At 37.3% G+C, this 18,037-nt stretch overlaps 1 protein-coding gene across 1 annotated transcript in view; it reads right to left on the bottom strand.

Moving 5' to 3' along the window:
• The window catches only part of bcr (BCR activator of RhoGEF and GTPase), a 75,931-nt gene that overhangs the window by 26,771 nt on the left and 31,123 nt on the right, over positions 1–18,037 (bottom strand). The window contains exons 2-4 of the mRNA XM_065244182.1: positions 8,856–9,040; positions 5,270–5,374; positions 4,116–4,301 (exon numbers count right to left, since the gene is read on the bottom strand). Of these exons, the coding sequence (XP_065100254.1) occupies positions 4,116–4,301; positions 5,270–5,374; positions 8,856–9,040 (476 nt within the window). The remainder of the gene's footprint in view (positions 1–4,115; positions 4,302–5,269; positions 5,375–8,855; positions 9,041–18,037) is intronic.

The following is an 18,037-nucleotide window of genomic DNA, read 5'->3' as shown; positions in this document are numbered from 1 at the left end:
TCATCCGCGTGTGAAATTTGCGTCATGGGAGGGGCTTCTGGGACTCTGCAGAGACTCCGCCACTCCGCTCGCTTACTGTTATCACATCACTACTACAGCAAGGTTCTGATTGGTTAACGCTACGTGTAAATTCGCATGTAATCGTGTCTTTGCATTGACTTAACATCACCCGCGCTTGCAGCCTCTACCGCGGCTGGTGTAAATGCAGCATTACTGTTTTGACCATGAATTTATCATTTGCCATGTCTGGGGATAAACCTTTCCCCCTGCACACTACAAATTCCAAAACTTAGGTAAGTTTCACAGTGTGTGAAATTCTCTCCCCGCTGAACAGAAAGGACCGCCCCGGGCCAGATCTGTAGCTTGAAGTGCGAGAATTTACTCTGCGACAACCTCATTATAGCGTGGAGAGGGATGATGACCGTATAAAGCAATGACAACACATGAAGAGCTGATCAGTCTAAATGTGGCTGAATGCTGTAACCTGATAGGTTAAGCACTCAAGTTCAATAAAAATAATACAAACTCAACTAATGAGTATTAAAAATGACTTAACTGGAGCTAGAAAGATACAAACATAGCGCTTTCCTGTAGTTCAACTGCTAAAGCTAAGCACTAGCTTCAACAAGGCCATGGGTTCGATTCTCAAGGATTGCACATATGCATGCACACACACACTCATAAAATGTATAAAAACACCACACACACAAAAAAATTGATATATCAGCTGGTTGAGACAGCTTGACAGAGACTTCAGCACAGCGGTGTTCGTATCCTTTCAGCCTAGACACACTTCCTCATGATGACATGACCATATGCTAGACCCAGCTGAAGATAAAAGTTTTCTCCTGCACTTAACCATGTTTAAGTAGGTCACAGATTTGCACTAAAAAGATGTCTGAATCTCTCCCTGTGAAGACAACAGTCCCCGGAGGATTTACATACGGATGTCATTGTCAGGTGTAAAACATTTAGAGCGAGAATATTAACATCTCTCCTGCAGCTGAGCGGCGAAATGAACACCACAGCGCTTTACCTTTTACACTGATTCGCATAACCGGTCAAAACCCTGCGTCGACTTTCTCATTACGATGCGTTTTGAGCAGGCAGGAAGAAAAAAACGACACAAACAGCAGGAGATGTTTCTATTAGTGACTTTAACTACATTCTCACGCACATACTCTCTTGCATCTCTTTCATTCATCTTGATCCTTCTCCTGCGGCGAGCGACTGTGTTTTTTAGGGGGTCTGCCTCCTTAGACGCCACCTTGCCTCTAGATTCTTGTTTATGGACGCATGAGAGGGCGACCGGATCGGTGACCTAACCCTCCCATCAAAATGGCTGTGCCTAAAGAAACCAGAGAAGGTTCGGGGGTAACGCCACTTGGTTACTGTAGCCATGGGTTGAGGGACACTGATGGAGAAAATAGAGGATAAATAAATTTGGAATATGACTCTAGTGTTTGATGGTCTGACAAAACGATGGGGGATTTATCTGCCCTCCAAACAGTCTGGAATCACGTGAGGAAAGAAGTTAATGGAAAAGAGAAGGAGGAGGGAGATAGAGAACACAATCTTGGAATGGCACTATTAATAGCCCTCTCCTTAGGACACAAAGCACACACTGTAGTAATCTGCACTAGTGGCTGGGTAAAAGCAAGCAGCTATACTGTGATTGTGTCGTGTCAATTTAGGAGCATAAACGTTCAAGATTTTTTGGTTTAATAAAAAATCCTAATAATTGTTATTCAGACCTATGGTGCACAAAAAGTGAGACTTTGGATAGGAACAATTCAGCAAATGAAATTGTGATTTCTCTTTAATGAGGATCAAATATGTCGCCAATTGAGATATATGGAAAAAATATATGGTTAACGCTTTACAATAAGGTTGTATTTGTTAACATTATTTAATGCATTAGTTAACATAATCTAACTACTTGTATGAACAATACTTAAACAGCATTTCATTGATTGAAGTTTGTGTTAATTTCACCATTTACTAATAAATTAAAGTCAAGTTCAAATTGTTAACATTAGTTAATGAACAATAAACTAGTATTAACATTAGCTAATATTAACAAAGATTCATAAATGTGACCCTGGACCACAAAACCTTATGGGGCATACACACCAAACGCAAGTTCAACGATTTGTCAATGCAAAGGCACGATCAGATGCGTCCTTGCGTGGGGGGATGTGGATGACGCAAAATGGGCAGCGCGTTTGCTGCGAAAATACGCTCTTTAAAATATTCAACTACAGGAAAAATTTGCATGACACAAAGTTAAATCCCGCGAGTAATCTAGAGCGAGTTACTCGATGCCCTGCGTTTGGTGTGTACGTAGCATTGAAGGGATACTTCACCCAAAAATGAAAACACTGTCATCATTTACTCACATTCGTGTTGTTATAAGCCTGTATATGTTTTTTTATTTTTATTTTGCTGAACACAAAAGAATCTGTTTTTTTATAAATGATGGTAAGCACACAGTTGCCGTAACCATTGACTTCCATAGTAGGAAAACTAATATTATGGAAGTATTTTAATAAATGATGAATAAGATATTTTAATAAATGATGGTAAGCACACAGTTGACGGTACCCATTGAATTCCATCAGATTTGTTTCTCCTACTATGGAAGTCAATGGTTACAATCAGCTGTGTGCTTACCATAATTTATCAAAATATCTTCTTTTGTGTTCATCAGAAAAAATACATTCATACAGGTTTAGAACAACATGAGGATGACAAAATGACAACAGAATTTTCATTTTTGGGTGAACTATTGCTACCCCTTAAAGGTATTCTAAGCGAATTCACACGTTTTAGGCCATAAAACATTTTTTGTTTATACAGTTAACATCTCCTCACTATCTGCTAGCTGCCTGTCCCCTGAACACACTGTAAAAACGCGGTCTCTGTAGACAGCCCAATCTCCACAAACTGCAACAAAAACAAAGTGGTCAAACCAGCCACCACGAAACACAACAAAGTGTTCCAGCCAATAAACGACAAGAAAGATTTGGGAGTGGGGGTTGGGCACGTTCCTGACTCTTTCAGAAAGCACGTAAGGGAGGGGGAGGAGCTAGCTACGCTCCGTTTTGTTTGACAACACTTCGAACGTAAACAAGAAGTGACATCACACAGTTTTGCTTAGAGCGCATTTAAAATTCCAGTGTACCGTAGGAGGGACACTGCATTTTGTGACAGAAAACTTTATCAAATACAACAATGCAAAAATAAAAAGCTAAACATGTCACATATCTTTGAAAAGCTGAAATTCTTGTGATTGGAATTATGTAACCGTTTTAACCTCCTAAGACCTGGATGTCCACATATGAGGAAATTAAAAAAAAAATTAGTTTGCACCATAATAATTAATTTTGTGTAACTGGAACCTGTTGTACACAAACATGGACAAATACACTGCTTCATGTTCTCAGAAAAATATTTGGTTATTATATTTATTAGTTCTTCCTAACCCCAAAATTGCTGCTAGAAATCTAAAATAAGACAAACCAAAGCTTGGGTATTAGGAGGTTAAGATACAATCAACACAGCAGGTACAATTAGTGTCCTTTTAAAACATTTTTTAGCCTTTTTCATGAATGGTTTGTAGTTAGGGCATTTTTGTAGCAAGCCAAAAATACTTAGTAGAGGTAAAATTCTTGATTTTTATTTTATGCCCAAAATCATTAGAATATTATGTAAAGATAAAGTTCCATGAAGATATTTTGTAAATTTCCTACCGTAAATATATAAAAACTGTTTTCTGTTAGTGGACGCATTGCTAAGAACTTCATTTGAACAACTTTAAAAGAGACTTTTTGCAGCCTCAAATTCCAGATTTTCAAATAGTTATACCTCGGCCAAATATTATCCTTATTATCCTATCAAACAATACATCAATGGAAAGCTGATTTATTCAGTATAAATAAAATGTAAACATTTAAGCCTGTTTACTTCTGTAAACTGTGAACAGGTATAAGTTCTTTAAGATAATTTTGAAAAAATATGCGAAGTGGGTCTAGAGTGAGTGAGATTAAACATGTGAAGTTTGATGTCATGATGTTTTTAACATGTAACAGGTCTGTTTAGAAACCGTTACTCACTTGTTTTTGGAAAAGGTCTCCTACGCGTTGATGGTGACTCCACTGTTGCACTCTGGGTAAAAGGCCATCATAGAATTCTTTGTGGATCTCATAGAGCTCAGGCACTTTGAAGAAGATGGTCTCGATCTGCTGAACAGTGAGGACAGGCTGGGAGGTGGTGGCCGCTGCTTTCAGGGGCTTCATAGGCTGAAAAAGGAGGTGAAGGAGAACTTTATATGATAACAATAATATGAGATGTTTAGAGGGTCTGCATAGAAAAACTAATAAAGTATCAGTGCAATTTTTGATAACCTAATCAAATATATAAGCATAAGTGTTTCTATAACATATCTTTTAAAGGACAAGTTCGGTATTTTACACTTAAAGCCCTGTTTTCAGATTGTTTATTGTGAAATTGAATGGTTTTGACTGAAATTTCGACATTTTCGGCTGTCCTGAGAATTTTCGCGTGTTTGTGTTTCAGCTCAGACCTCTACAATGGGTTTAATGGTGCACTGGAACAATCCTTCCTAAAATGCATTAAACTTTCGTTTACAAAGACGTGAAACTCACCGAGTGGTCAGGGGTGTTCACCGATATGCTCACACAAAAATCGCTGCAAAAGACGCATTCCAACAGGTTTTATCGTAGTTTTTACCAGCTCCATGGACTTGTATTAGATGTCCTGTGAGGTACGGTATTACTCCGCGCCGGGAACTTTGTTTCTATTCTTGCAATTGGCAAAGGCGGATTAGCGTCACCACCTGGGCTGGAGTGTTTATTATTCAAGCTCTAAGCGGAAGAATGTACGAGTGTGAGGCGTTTGGGAAAATAGGTCCACAAGTTAACAACGAATGCTAAAACAGCTGTTGGATTGCATCTTTTGCAGCTATTTTTGTGTGAGCATATCAGTGAACACCCCTGACCACTCGGTGAGTTTCACGTCTTTGTAAACGAAAGTTTAATGCATTTTAGGAAGGATTGTTCCAGTGCACCATTAAACCCATTGTAGAGGTCTGAGCTGAAACACAAACACGCGAAAATTCTCAGGACACCCGCAAATGTCGAAATTTCAGTCAAAACCGTTCTATTTCACCATAAACAATCTGAAAACAGGGCTTTAAGTCTAAAATACCGAACTTGTCCTTTAAGATCCCTAGATAAAGATCCCTCACCAGTAACAGCGCTTCCAGATGGCTGAGGTAGGTCTCTTCACTGGCCAGGATTCCAGACAAAACCCTCTTTCTCATCTCCAACCCCTTCTCCAGGTCCAACTCCGCCTGTGCCAAAGAGAAAAAGACTTCACATACTTCTGAACAACTAACATGACACTAAATCATATGACATTAAATTATATTCTGGCGTTTCTGGAATGAGCTATAAAATAGCGATTTGGCACTGGCTCAGTGGAGCTGCTCTCTAAGGACTTATAATAACTGTCTTAGTTACATGCGAATCATAGGGAATTTATAACACCTTTGAACTAAATAGAGACTTTCATGGAGTTGACTACATAGCAAGACCAGAGAAATGATCAAAGATACCACAGGCATAGAATCCATCCAGAAGTGAGCCATTTTATGTTTTTGTGCATGTAGGATGTGTGCGTGTAGGTTACGGAGCACTGATAAGGGCTAAATAGGCCTGAAATGTTGGTTTCCATGGCCACAGCACAGGTAATGGAAATCACAGATGTTTGTGATTGTCTCATGAGACTTTCTAGTCCTGATTTTAGGATAAAACATTCTTCCCATCTGCCTTATGACTGTGTTTTCACTGCAGTCCACCTTGTAAAGTGTGTAATACTTCTTGTATCACTGAACAATATAAAGAAATAACTGTAAGAAAGCCATTTAAAGGTCAATTCCCAAAAAACATACAGCAAAAAAACTTTGTCCAACATAAGCTGAACCAAAGACATGAGTAAGGAGCAGGAATGTCTGTGTCAGAGAGTGCTTGGTATATCAATTTGAAGAGTCATTTCTTTTTATGTGTTTTCAATGCCGTTTGGTGATTTTCAGAAACAGAAATAACATTTTACACTAATAAAAAAAAAACAATCTGATATTGAATTTGGCTTAATTCATAACTGAAATGTTGAATTATGAATTAAATAATAAGGGCATAATGGTGCTTGACCATACAAAGCTTGCAGCCACAATGTAAAATGCTGCCAAAGCATTTCTATGTGTTAACAACAGGGTTAGCCATTTTAAAAAGGAAGCCGTAAAATGGACCATTAACTGCAAATGTCTCCTCTGGAGAAAAGGTGTAGAAATGGCCATAGACAGCAAGGTGTGACTCTTCATAAATGTGCAGGCACAGGACAGCTCATTGAAAATCAGTGTAATCATTCAAATCGTATCTGCTTTTTTGTTTGAGGCAAAACAAGGTTAGGGAGTGTGCATGAATAACCTTACCCAACAAAACAATAAAAGATGAAGGGCACATTTAAACAACAACGATTGTACTGAAAACGGAAAGTTTTAAAGGGCACCTATTGTCCGATTCACGTTTTCACATTTCCTTTGGTGTGTAAGTGTTGTTAACGATATGCAAAAGATACGTATATATTTCAAAATAAACGATGACGCGAGATATCGTTTCCAACGTAAATCTCTTTTCTACAGTTTACTTTCTGGGATTGGTGATGTAGACAAGACCGACATTATCATAATTCCTCCCACTTCAGACTCACAGCCTGTAAGTTATTTAACTCCTGTTAGCATTGCATTGTGAGCGAATCTTTCAAACATGGTAAGGAGCGTCACATTTTTGGCTGACGTCAAAGGTATTCCTTCCAATCACAACGTACAGATTAGCTGGCCAATCAGGGACACTGAGCTTTTCAAATCCATGCGTTTCAGGAAGAGAGTGAAATCTGGAGCTGCAAAAATGTACTGTATGTGAAAATAAAAAATTTTAACCATAAACCACGGAAACACATTGTATTATACCAAATATACAAAATAACGTTGCTTTTTAGCATTGAAATAGGTGCTCTTTAAATTTAAAAAAACTTCACGAACACACCACAACGTTGTCAAAATACACAGATCTGCAAAAAAACAACAAAAATGCTGTATTATATGTGTTGGCCACCATTGTTGTTATTGTTTTCGAGTATTATTTTGTTGCACCTAATTTTTTAAGTTTAATCAATTTGAATTTACAATTCATTTAAACTTTCTTGTTATAAGTTGCTATAAATCATAAAAATAAAGTGGAAATACCTCAAGCTTATTAAACTTTATTTTTCAAATTCAATTTGATTAAACTTTAGCCTGAACATGTAATATGCATGACGTCACAGATTTCTCAGATTTGGATTTGCGTGTTTTACATAAACAGCGTTGCAAAATAACGAATCATGTTCAAAAACTTTATTTAGTAGGACCCCAAAATATTTCCATGTAAAAGAACAGCCAAAATGCATAGTTTCCAATTTTTTATTGAAAATGTTGTGTGACCATCCATATTTTGCACTTGTGCAACTGGCTTTATTTTCTCTGTAGACCATCCCAAAGTTTAAAGTTTACCTAAAGCTCAAAGTGAAATGTTTACAAAGCAAATCCCTCTCTGAATCTGTCCATATTACAAATCCTGCATTGGTGGCTGTGTATTTGTTGGATAAACAATTTTTGTGCGTGCTGGTGTGTGTACTAGCGGGGGTAAGGTGTACAAGTATGTACTGCAGGTTTTTTTACTCTGCGTTGATTAAAATCCATGTAAGAGCTAAACACGGGTCAAAAGGGCACTCAAAATCCTGGCATGCACAAATAAACTGCCTGCCATGGGCATCGTATTGGTAGGGAGAGCTATCAATCAAACTGACAGCTAATAGCTGTGTCAATGAAGAAGGAAAGGTCTGTTTCGCAATCAATGATTTAATTTGGTTACATGGATACTGTGTGTGTGATGTAGACGCTTTCATGAGACACTAAAAAAATAAAGTAGGCAAATGGTGGCATCTAAAAAATTTAGTTTAGACTAGGCTTGGGCGGTAATACGGTAATATACTGCGGTATCTAAAAATAGCAAAGGTATCAGTTTCAATCCCATCATACAGTCTTAAAAAAAACAATGCACTTATATAGCAGACAAGGATCAAATATTAATATAATTTATTTAATGCCTAAAAATGCGTATGCGTAGGTGTTATCACGTGACAGCGTGGAGGAGAAAGTGAGAGAAAGGGAAGATGGCGAGTCACGCACCGAGTGACCTGGTCTCGAAAAAGAACACAACTTCTGCAGTTTGGGAGTATTTCGGAATTGGACCGAACAAGAAGGGAGAGGCGGTAAATACGGATGAGGAAATATGCAAATTGTGCAACAAAAAGGTGACCGCGAATGGTTCTATTTGCCCTTTTTTAAGCTGCTCTTTGTTATTAAAAGTTGTTCGGGCGGTGTGATTTAATTTAATTGATTTGTGTGCGTGTCTCTGTGCAAAAACTGTTCTGGATGTTTATGTTAATTTAATTCTGTTTGACTGTTGTATTTGCAATTTTTATAAACTGCTATTTGTTGCATGTCTTTTTGTCATTGTTTCAGTATTAGTGTTTAGTATTTAGTTTCTGAAGGGTTTAGGCACAAGCCAACAGTTTGATGACGCTGTTTGAGCCTTCACGGTAATATCGTATACCGAGGATACTGCCCAAACCTAGTTTAGACTGTATGTAGTAATTAATATATGATTCTTTTACACAATGCCAAACTATATGGTATTCAAGAAGAATCAGAATTGTATTTGCAGACTTACAGACTTTGAGGACTCGATCGAGCCAGAGGAAAGGGTGTCACGACTGCTTCGGCTCTTGGAGCTGAGGTGAGGGGAGGAGGAGGGGGAGTCGTCGATGTAGGGCAGGATGTCATGGTGTCGCCGCTGCTCCTCCGCTCGGTCAGCATCGTATCCATAGGTTGGAGGAGTGCCTGTAAATGGACCATCTGTGAGAAAACAACAGGAGAAATCACTCGAAAACAGTTTCAAAACCACAAGAAAAATTACGGTTTATTAAAAAAGCCTTTAAAAGGCCTTTTAAAGAAATATTTACTGCATGAACTTTGTGCAGACATAAAAATGTAAATGTAACTAGAAATGTAAATGTAACTAATTATTATTATTATAAAACTATAAACAGCTAATTCTTCAGAAACATGTAGAACAGCACTATATTCATTTAGTTTATTGGGAGACAAAAACGTATAACTGGAAAATCCAAAATGTTCTCTTCACTAAAAGGTTTGGTTATTTAGTTGCTGACATGGACTATCTCACATGTACTTAAGCCAAAGGTCTCAGTTTAGATAAACTTACAGTTACTATGATCATATAAGAAAAGCACATCTGCATCCCTCTGGGAGGAGTGTAGGACTTTCAATTGTTAATATATACAGATTGTTTTTCAATTCTTTTAATAAGAAGACACCAATTTTCTATTCATTGGTGGATTTGAAGCATTGCAAGTTTTCAATTTCAAGTCAATGCTGATGAAACCCTTGCATTGTTGCTGGCAGGTGGAAAATCCCAAACATGGCCAAGGTAACAGTGATATCCTCAGCATAAGCAATGCAAATGTCTTGTGTATTGATGCAAGTGAAACATAAAAGCAAAGCTAAATCCAGTTTTTAATGTATTTACTAAATTATATTTTATAGTGTTTTGTTTCAAATTGAACAGCCAACAGAAATGTTTAAAAAAAATTCACAAGCTTCTTTAATATATAGAAAAACATAACACATTGGGTCTCATTCACTAAGCATGCGTATGCACAAATTTGTTTGTAAAATGTGCGTACAGACATTTTAACTAACAAATCATGATTCAACAAAAACTTTCATAATAAAATGTATTTTAAATGTATGCAAAAACGTAAAACAACTTAGACCACACATACGCCACAATCATGAACAAGGAAAAATATATAAAATATATAACACAGATATATATTATAGGGTTCTTTTTCCTTGTTCATGATTATTGCGTACCTGTGGTCTAAGTTGTTTCACATTTTTGCATACATTTAAAATAAATTGTAGTTATTGCAAATATTTAGAGGTTAAGGTTTTTGTTGATTCACGATTCGTTAGTTAAAATGTCCAAACGCATATTTTACGAACAAATACGTGCGCGTACGCATGCTTAGTAAATGAGACCCATTGTTTGTGTTCCAGGTGTCTTTTTTATCATTTTATGCATTTGGCAGCCCTTATCCGAAGCAATTTACATTACAAGGTATTTTTTTAAACTCAATGCTCTACCACAGAGCTATAGAGAAAGATTAGTTTAGTGCACATCTACATACTATCTACCATTCCTGTAATATTCCCTTCTCACTTTCTCTACAGCTTCCCACAGATGTCTGCTGTTCTTTAGCTGATGGAGCAGCATGTTATGCACATCTGGAAGCATCATCATCATTATAAACAATTCGTAAAATCAGACGGCACTTCCAATCTCCTGCTGAGGATTAAATACACAGAGACGCACATGCTTGTACAATTACTCACAAACATGACTGTTGCAATGATTAACAGTCCCTGAATCCCATGAATTCCACATAACTTGCAAAGAATTAACTCAAGGACCCCCCTGCGTTGTACTAGAATGGTTGTCATGCTTTACTGTTCAAAAACACACTTTATTTTGTACATATTTTGCATTATTGCAACACCTCTCTTTCCAGTCAGTCTCTGTGTAAAATTGTACATCAAGCTGGCTCAGTCTGTTGTGATTGGTCAGCAGCTTGTGTGTGTCAGAAATGTCCCACCCCCTTACCAATAAACAGTAACAATGCCGTCAATCATTGTAGGAGCGACTGACTCTCATGTCGAACTTATCGTCAGTCCCACTTGGAGCGACTTTATTTGTTGGTAGTTCTTAAAAACATATCTTAAAAAAGCTATTTTATTTTGCAGACCGTTTTATTATCAAACAGCAATATTACACACTAAATAAAGTAAAAAAAGCATAACAGGACCCCTTTAACTCAAAGTTTTCAGGGACAAAGAACAGAATCAAACCTACAACGAGCATCTCTCAACAGCAATAGGTTTTTGGGAAGTGAGAAAGTTGGGCGAGTTGAACCACAGCAAACGTGCCAAAATCTCATCAGCATGTGTTCCTAATGCAGTGATATGTGCCAAAGGGCTTCAGATAATCCTATCATATGGGTCTAAAACAAAAATATGGATGACTTTGTGGGAACTACTGAGGCAGTACTGTTTTTCTGTGAGCTTTGAGATCTCCTTTGGCCTATTCAAATGGAGAGGGATAGGGGATGAGATGTTTGAGAACTGCATCTATCAGAAAAAAATTAGACACACCCTCCTCTTCCCATGTGTCACTGCCCCCATTAAAGTTAAGTTGGTTTCCCAAAATATCCAATTTCTGGGTATTAAATATCCCCCACCCCCAATCATCAAATCCACAAAAGAAATGAATATTAAGGACAGAAAAGGGGAGGTTAAAATTAAACGCAAATTATGAGTATAGCACTGCCCCAGGCTATGGCTGAATCAAACCAGGATTGCACAGAGAAGCTAATTTGATGAGCAATGTAATTTTAAGGGCATAAAATAACAATGAAATAAAATCGTGTATCGAGACAAAAAAATTAAAATCTTTAAATAAGAGTGGAAAACTGGTCAATAAAAATATTCTCAAAGGCTTTGGGTAATTTTAGCATGAAGCTGAATTTGAAAATCTCTTATTTTTCAAGCAGCGCCACATTTCACACATAAAGTTAAGGCTTTCAACATTTTATATGTATAGATTTGGCAGAAGATTTTGTTTAAAGCGACTTACAGTGAATAACAAACTAAATTTTATTTAACGCAATGCCCTACCACCAAGCTTTCACAGCAATGCCATAGAAGAACATAAAAATAATATTTACATTTATGCATTTGGCAGATACTTTAATCCAAAGCAACTTATAGTGCATTACAAGGTATACATTTTAGTTTAATGAACATTATTTGCAGGTTATTTGTTGTGGCAAAAGGTCATATTTAGGGTATAAAAATCTATAGAAGGGTCTGATCAAAGTCAGCAGGACATAAAACCAAACCCAGCTAATAAAAACAGGATTCTGGTCAGACAGCATGCAGACATACTTGGTCTAGACTCCTAATAAAGCTCATAACAGATTACACCAAATAATATATTCCATGAATAAAAAGAGGCAATTTGATTTGGTTAGTGGTGAATTCTTATCTCAGTGGCATATTTATCCGCAAAAAATAAACAGAAGAAATGACTGGGCTGAATCCAGGAAAGCAGCCAAATCCGGTATGTTGCGATCACAGAGTAAAAGCCCCCCAGCGTGAGTAAATCAGCCTTTGTCTCAGCAAAAGGAAAAGAGAATCACAACACACAGAGTTACCCCGCAATCAACACTACAAGCATCGCTGCCATCTCTCTCTTTCTCTCTCTCTTTATCTCCAGTCTCTATACTTAAAAACAAACCAAAAGAACAGTATTAAAATGTGATAGTGATTCCCCCTAAAATTCTGAGTCCATCCTTTTCCATAGGTTTACGGGAAAGGTTTCAAACATGGATAATGTTGTCAAAACCATCTTGATGTTTAGGTCAGCAGGCATGTTAAACATTTTCACCACTATTAATCAATTAGGTTTAACAATTATAACAATTAACTCTTATACAAAAAGTCACATTTTTTGTGTGCTTTATTCATTTAATAATTGTCTAAAATTATTGTGATTACTTTATTAAAATTGTCACTTAAGTGTAAAGGGTTAATACATTAATATAATTTTTTTAAAGAAAAACATAGACAAAAACAAGACAACATATTGTAAAGTGTAGTCTATTATGTTTTTTATCATCTATCTGCTCTAAAAAAACACACGTTCTCCGCAGCGCAGCCCAAACTCAAACAAACTACATTTATCCACTTGTTGCGCTTGGAATTTAACACAACATGCAGATCGATTGTGCATATGTTTGTTGTACAACATCAAGTTTATTATGAAAGTAGTCAAATACTTGTTTGCAAAGAAGTTGCATTAAATACAATTTTTTTTACTTTGTTAAAGATAGACAAATATCTAAAAATAAGTATGAATATATGTATAAACATGCCTGTATGAAATATGGATCTAGAAAAATCGCTATCAACCAATTCAGCACCATCACCTTGGACAGCAGCTGCTAACGTCATATGTAAGAAAGGTTTTAGAGTCTTCATAGCACGGTATGTTCAATTAGAGACAACATTATCGGGAAACGCAGCCCCGAGTATAAATGTAACAGGTGTTATGAGGTAGTAAGTAGTAAAGCTCCCTCCACTTACACTCTTGTCAGATCTGTTTGTATAAGCGAGAATTGCTTCATTCGTTTTATACACCAACAATAGTACTATTGTCGTTGTTCATGCCGACATTTCCTTGTCAAACTAGAGCTACATAGATTTTAGACATACGTGAATGGGCTTCATTAAGAGAAACAATCTATTTCACAGTCCTCTGAAAAGACAAAGTCTACAATGTAACACTGTACTGCATGATTTAAAACGATTACACTATAATATTGCATGATTTACTAAATTCTGCATGCAACAAGGTGTAGATACAAGTAACAAAAAGCACATATATGATGTCAGTTTATGCGACAGGTTTCAACAAAGTAGGAACAGATTCATCCTTTAGGAGCAAACGTTGTACAAATCCAGCCTCGACCTCTTCATGCATGGTATAAGGAAGCAGTCATCACAAAAATGACGAGAGCAAAAATATAGTTTCTGGTTACAGTGGTGAGTAACCACTATTTTTTCACTTCTTACGCATAATAATCTGCAATATTATTTTGCCCTCACATCTAAAAACAGCGTCTTCTAGAAATTCTGAAATCAATATCTCTGCAGCACCGTTAGCAAACAGACTTGGGCTAGTTCACAAATCAGGTCTCCTTGGCAACAGCAAGTGGGCGGGTATAAGCAGCCTGTGGGCGGGCATTATTCAAATGAACACATCCACGTAATCAGGTAGAACTACATCTCAGGCTTTTTCTGTAGGCCATTATAAATGCCTTAGGGCTAAAAGGAATATCTTCCTTTAAATTAACCTCCGAGCTTTGTAACTCTATACATCTCTTCTATGCTCAAACTGCTTCATTATACTGTAACTTGAGTTAAAAAGTGGAAATCCATGAAAGGGATTTTAAACTTGTCCTGAGGTGTGGCAAATAAATCTATATACATAGAAATGCTTTGATAAATTAAATAAATTAATCATAAGTTAAAATAATACTGATATAACTTAAAGGAAAATATCAATAGTTTTTAACGGAGGAGTCACACTGAAGGCATGTCGGCTTCCAAATTTCTTATTTTGGAAGCCACGGTTCAGCAACTGTGTTGGTCCTATTATGTATACAAATAAAGATGTGTGTTGTGTTTCTTGGAGAAGAGAGGCAATGTCAGAACAGACTAGACAACTAAGATAGACTCAAGTTCTCAGAAATAGTTCCTTTTGATTGAATCATGTTTAACTCAGTTAAGTCAGAGGAAAATTCCCAGATGCGTCTTAAAAAAGAAGCACTCAAGGGCTGTCTTATCTACGCCAGCAGCACCCTTTAGAATAGACACTGTTTACCAATCTGCTTTCATGATAACATTTCATTCAAGTTGAAGAGAAAAGAAGCAGTGAGATAAAGCATATAGAGAAGACAGAAAGGGAGAGAAAAAGCGAGAGAACGAATGAGAGTGAGAGAACAAGTTAAAACCGAAATCAAGCAACCATTTCAAGGAGTTGACAGGCTCGGCAGGGAACCTGGACGATATCAACTTTGATTATGTCACGATTGATTTTGGCTTTACGCAATTTGCACTGATGTCAGACTTAGCAGCTCCACATGGTTTATATCCCTGTGAAGCACATGGCAGACGGAGGGTGGCCCAGCGAGAGACTTCCTGCCAACTGTTTGATCACTCTAGACACAGGAACATACTTCTCTCAGCAGATACTTCTTATGACTCCAGTAATTAACAAGTCCTGTCATCAACATGACTTTGATACTTTGCAAATCGCTACGAATTTGACAACCATCAAAATCTTTGAGACAAGTGTGCAATTACGCAGTCAAGCCCAATTGGAGACCGCAACAAGAGATGGCTGGTATATTATATAAGAGATCTAATGAGAGTATTAATCATTAAAGATACAATTTTCAAATTTAAAGTCATTGCAGGGATGCTAAGGCATTCTGACTATTCAAAGTGGTTATAAGTCGAAAGAACCCAACTCACAAATCGTCTACACCTTCAGTGTGCTCTTAAACACATGATCATTTCCTCCTAATGCAACATCATTTCAAAGCCATTTCCTAGATCTTGCACGACAGGTCACTAATTTGTCTGTGCATTTCTGGGTGTTTCAATGTCTTCATCTACTTTTTATGAAATGTTCCTTACTAATGTCTTCCTGAGAAAAGATTAAACACAGAGGAGAAGGTTTTGGATGAATAAGAGAGTCATTAACAGGTATTTATTGCATAAATGGACAGCAACTCTCAGAGTCAGGTGTCATTCAAACATAAACCGGAAAATTAGAGTTTCAAATTCCAAGCTGATGTAATCGGTCACGAGATACACAAGAGCCAATGCTAATTTACAATAAAAATAGACTTATCGCTTGTTCTGGCAGAATTTTAAACGTGTTTACCCTGTCAAAAATAAAGGTACAAAACTGTCACTGGGGCACTATACCCTTTAAAAAAGGTCCTAATATGTACCATTTAGGTACAAATATGTACCTTTAAAAGGTACATATTGGAAGTTCAAAGTACGAATATGCACTCTTTGGGTACAAAGGTGTACCTTTTTGTAAGGGTACTGTCCCAGAGACAACTTTTGGACCTTTATTTCTGAGAGTGTACAGATCTGAGATTTACAGCACATAGAGATTGCTTTTGCGCCTGTTCCTCATATAAATCGAACATTTGACCCCAGTACACTTGGAATATTTGTACTTTTGTTATAGTGACTGTTTGGTATCCTATGTTATATATAAATGAATCAGTACGCTTTTTTCTCAAAATGAATAGTGTAATGTAATATAAATACAATTAATCCTGGCAGTTTAAATTAAAAATCATATCCCAGCACATGTCATCATTAAAATTATTCCCTATTATTCCCTCAATATATAATTTTATGCCCCAATATATTACGTTTCATCTGCTGCCTGTAGAGGCACTAATTTTGTAAACAAATCTATGAGTTGTATTTTGGGGAATGGACAAACAATCTAAAACATTTAAGGGTTGGAGGATAGGTTGTGCTAAACTGTTAAGCGAAGAAAACCACATGTCACCAAACCAAAAATCTAAAATAGCTTCTAAAGAGATTGGACGAGTTGTGTGGTGGGTCACTGTTAGGGTGAAAGGTTAAAGGTGGCTCAAGAGTGTGCCGTTGCCTAATGTGTGCTAATGTGTCTTGGGTTTCAAATGACATATGGCTCTCGGTGCAAGTCACTAAGCTGACTCAGCTATGAACAGCACTGGAAAAATCCTGTTCCCATCCATTTCAAGGCTCTCCAACTCCTGCTTCGATTTCCTGTCTATTTCCACTCCATCTATTCTGTCCATTTTTGTACGAGCCATTTATCTACCAGAAATCTGAATAGAACTGTCATAGATTATTGGGAGAAATGATAGGCCTAGGTGTGGACTGATACTAGAGGCACTGATAGTTAATTGGTGGAACAATCCACTATCGACAAAAATCCAGGCCGATAGTTGTTCTGAGTTGCGTCTGTTGCTTTATTTCATTATGTGAATTCACAGAGTTTGAACTGTTTGCCCAAAGGGGATACTTCCAGGTTTTATAAGTTGGGTAAGAGCACTACCTGGTGGATAATAGCTGAAATACAGATTGCCGGAAAAACTTGTCATTGGCAGGGAAGTGTTTTCTTTTAATTAAGGAGTTTACTCGTCAATGGCGGGGAAAGAGTTAAAAACTATCAGTCGTTTAATCAGTTATCGCAAGTACGTACCAAACTAGTTATCTGATACATTACCGTTGTTGTGGAATAACTCACCAGCAGCATATCAGTGCCAGCTGATCTAACAACATAATGCTTTTGAAGAAGCAGGAAGTTTAAAGGTGACATAGAATGATTGAACAGAGTATTTATCCTTGTTTTTGTGATGTGACATGTAGACAAAAACATTTTTTGTTTGGGTCTGTAATGCCTTAGAAGCTTCCTAAAAACCGCTCTCAGATAGCGCTTTTAGGGTGGGGGATTTTAAACAAGTGGTTTTGCACCTATTTGGCTCCCTCTACTGGCTTAACTTGCAATCTCATTACTGATTGGCTGACTTTGCTGCCACTCGAAAAACGTAGCCAATTATTTTAAAGTGGAGGGGCAGTGAGATGCCTGTGATGTCATAAGCATCAGTTTTTCAGATTGGGCCGTTTTCTGGCTGACATTTCTAAAAGAGGAATTTCTATGAGACTGAGATGATTAGCATGTCTTGCACTTTTTGTATGTTCGTGCATGTGGGTACACTACCAATATTTAACAAAGACAAGGTAAAATGTTTTTTCATTCTCTGTCCCCTTTAAAGTCGCAATCATAACAGAATTGCATGGCTCTCATATCACCATTCTCTACATTATGTCCATCCTTCTTAGCTTCTCTCAGCTTAACTAAGCCGGCGTACCGTACACAACCCTGGAGACCAGCAGGAGCAAAATTAGCAGTGGCTTACAAAACAGCGGCCATAGAGGTTTGTCTCTTATCATTAGCAAACAGACAGAGGGAAATCTTGCTTAATCTCCTGTTAAACAGATGCCCAATATCACACTGTTGCCATTGTGGCATTATTCTCTATTCAGAACCCAGGTTGAACGAGCCTACGTAACAAATACAAACTGTGAACCTGGCACATCTCTTCCTGATTGGCTGCCACATGAGAT

The sequence above is a fragment of the Paramisgurnus dabryanus genome, chromosome 18 (assembly GCF_030506205.2).
Source record: "Paramisgurnus dabryanus chromosome 18, PD_genome_1.1, whole genome shotgun sequence".
Lineage (NCBI taxonomy): Eukaryota > Metazoa > Chordata > Actinopteri > Cypriniformes > Cobitidae > Paramisgurnus > Paramisgurnus dabryanus.
This window is presented reverse-complemented; position numbering and strand designations above follow the sequence as displayed.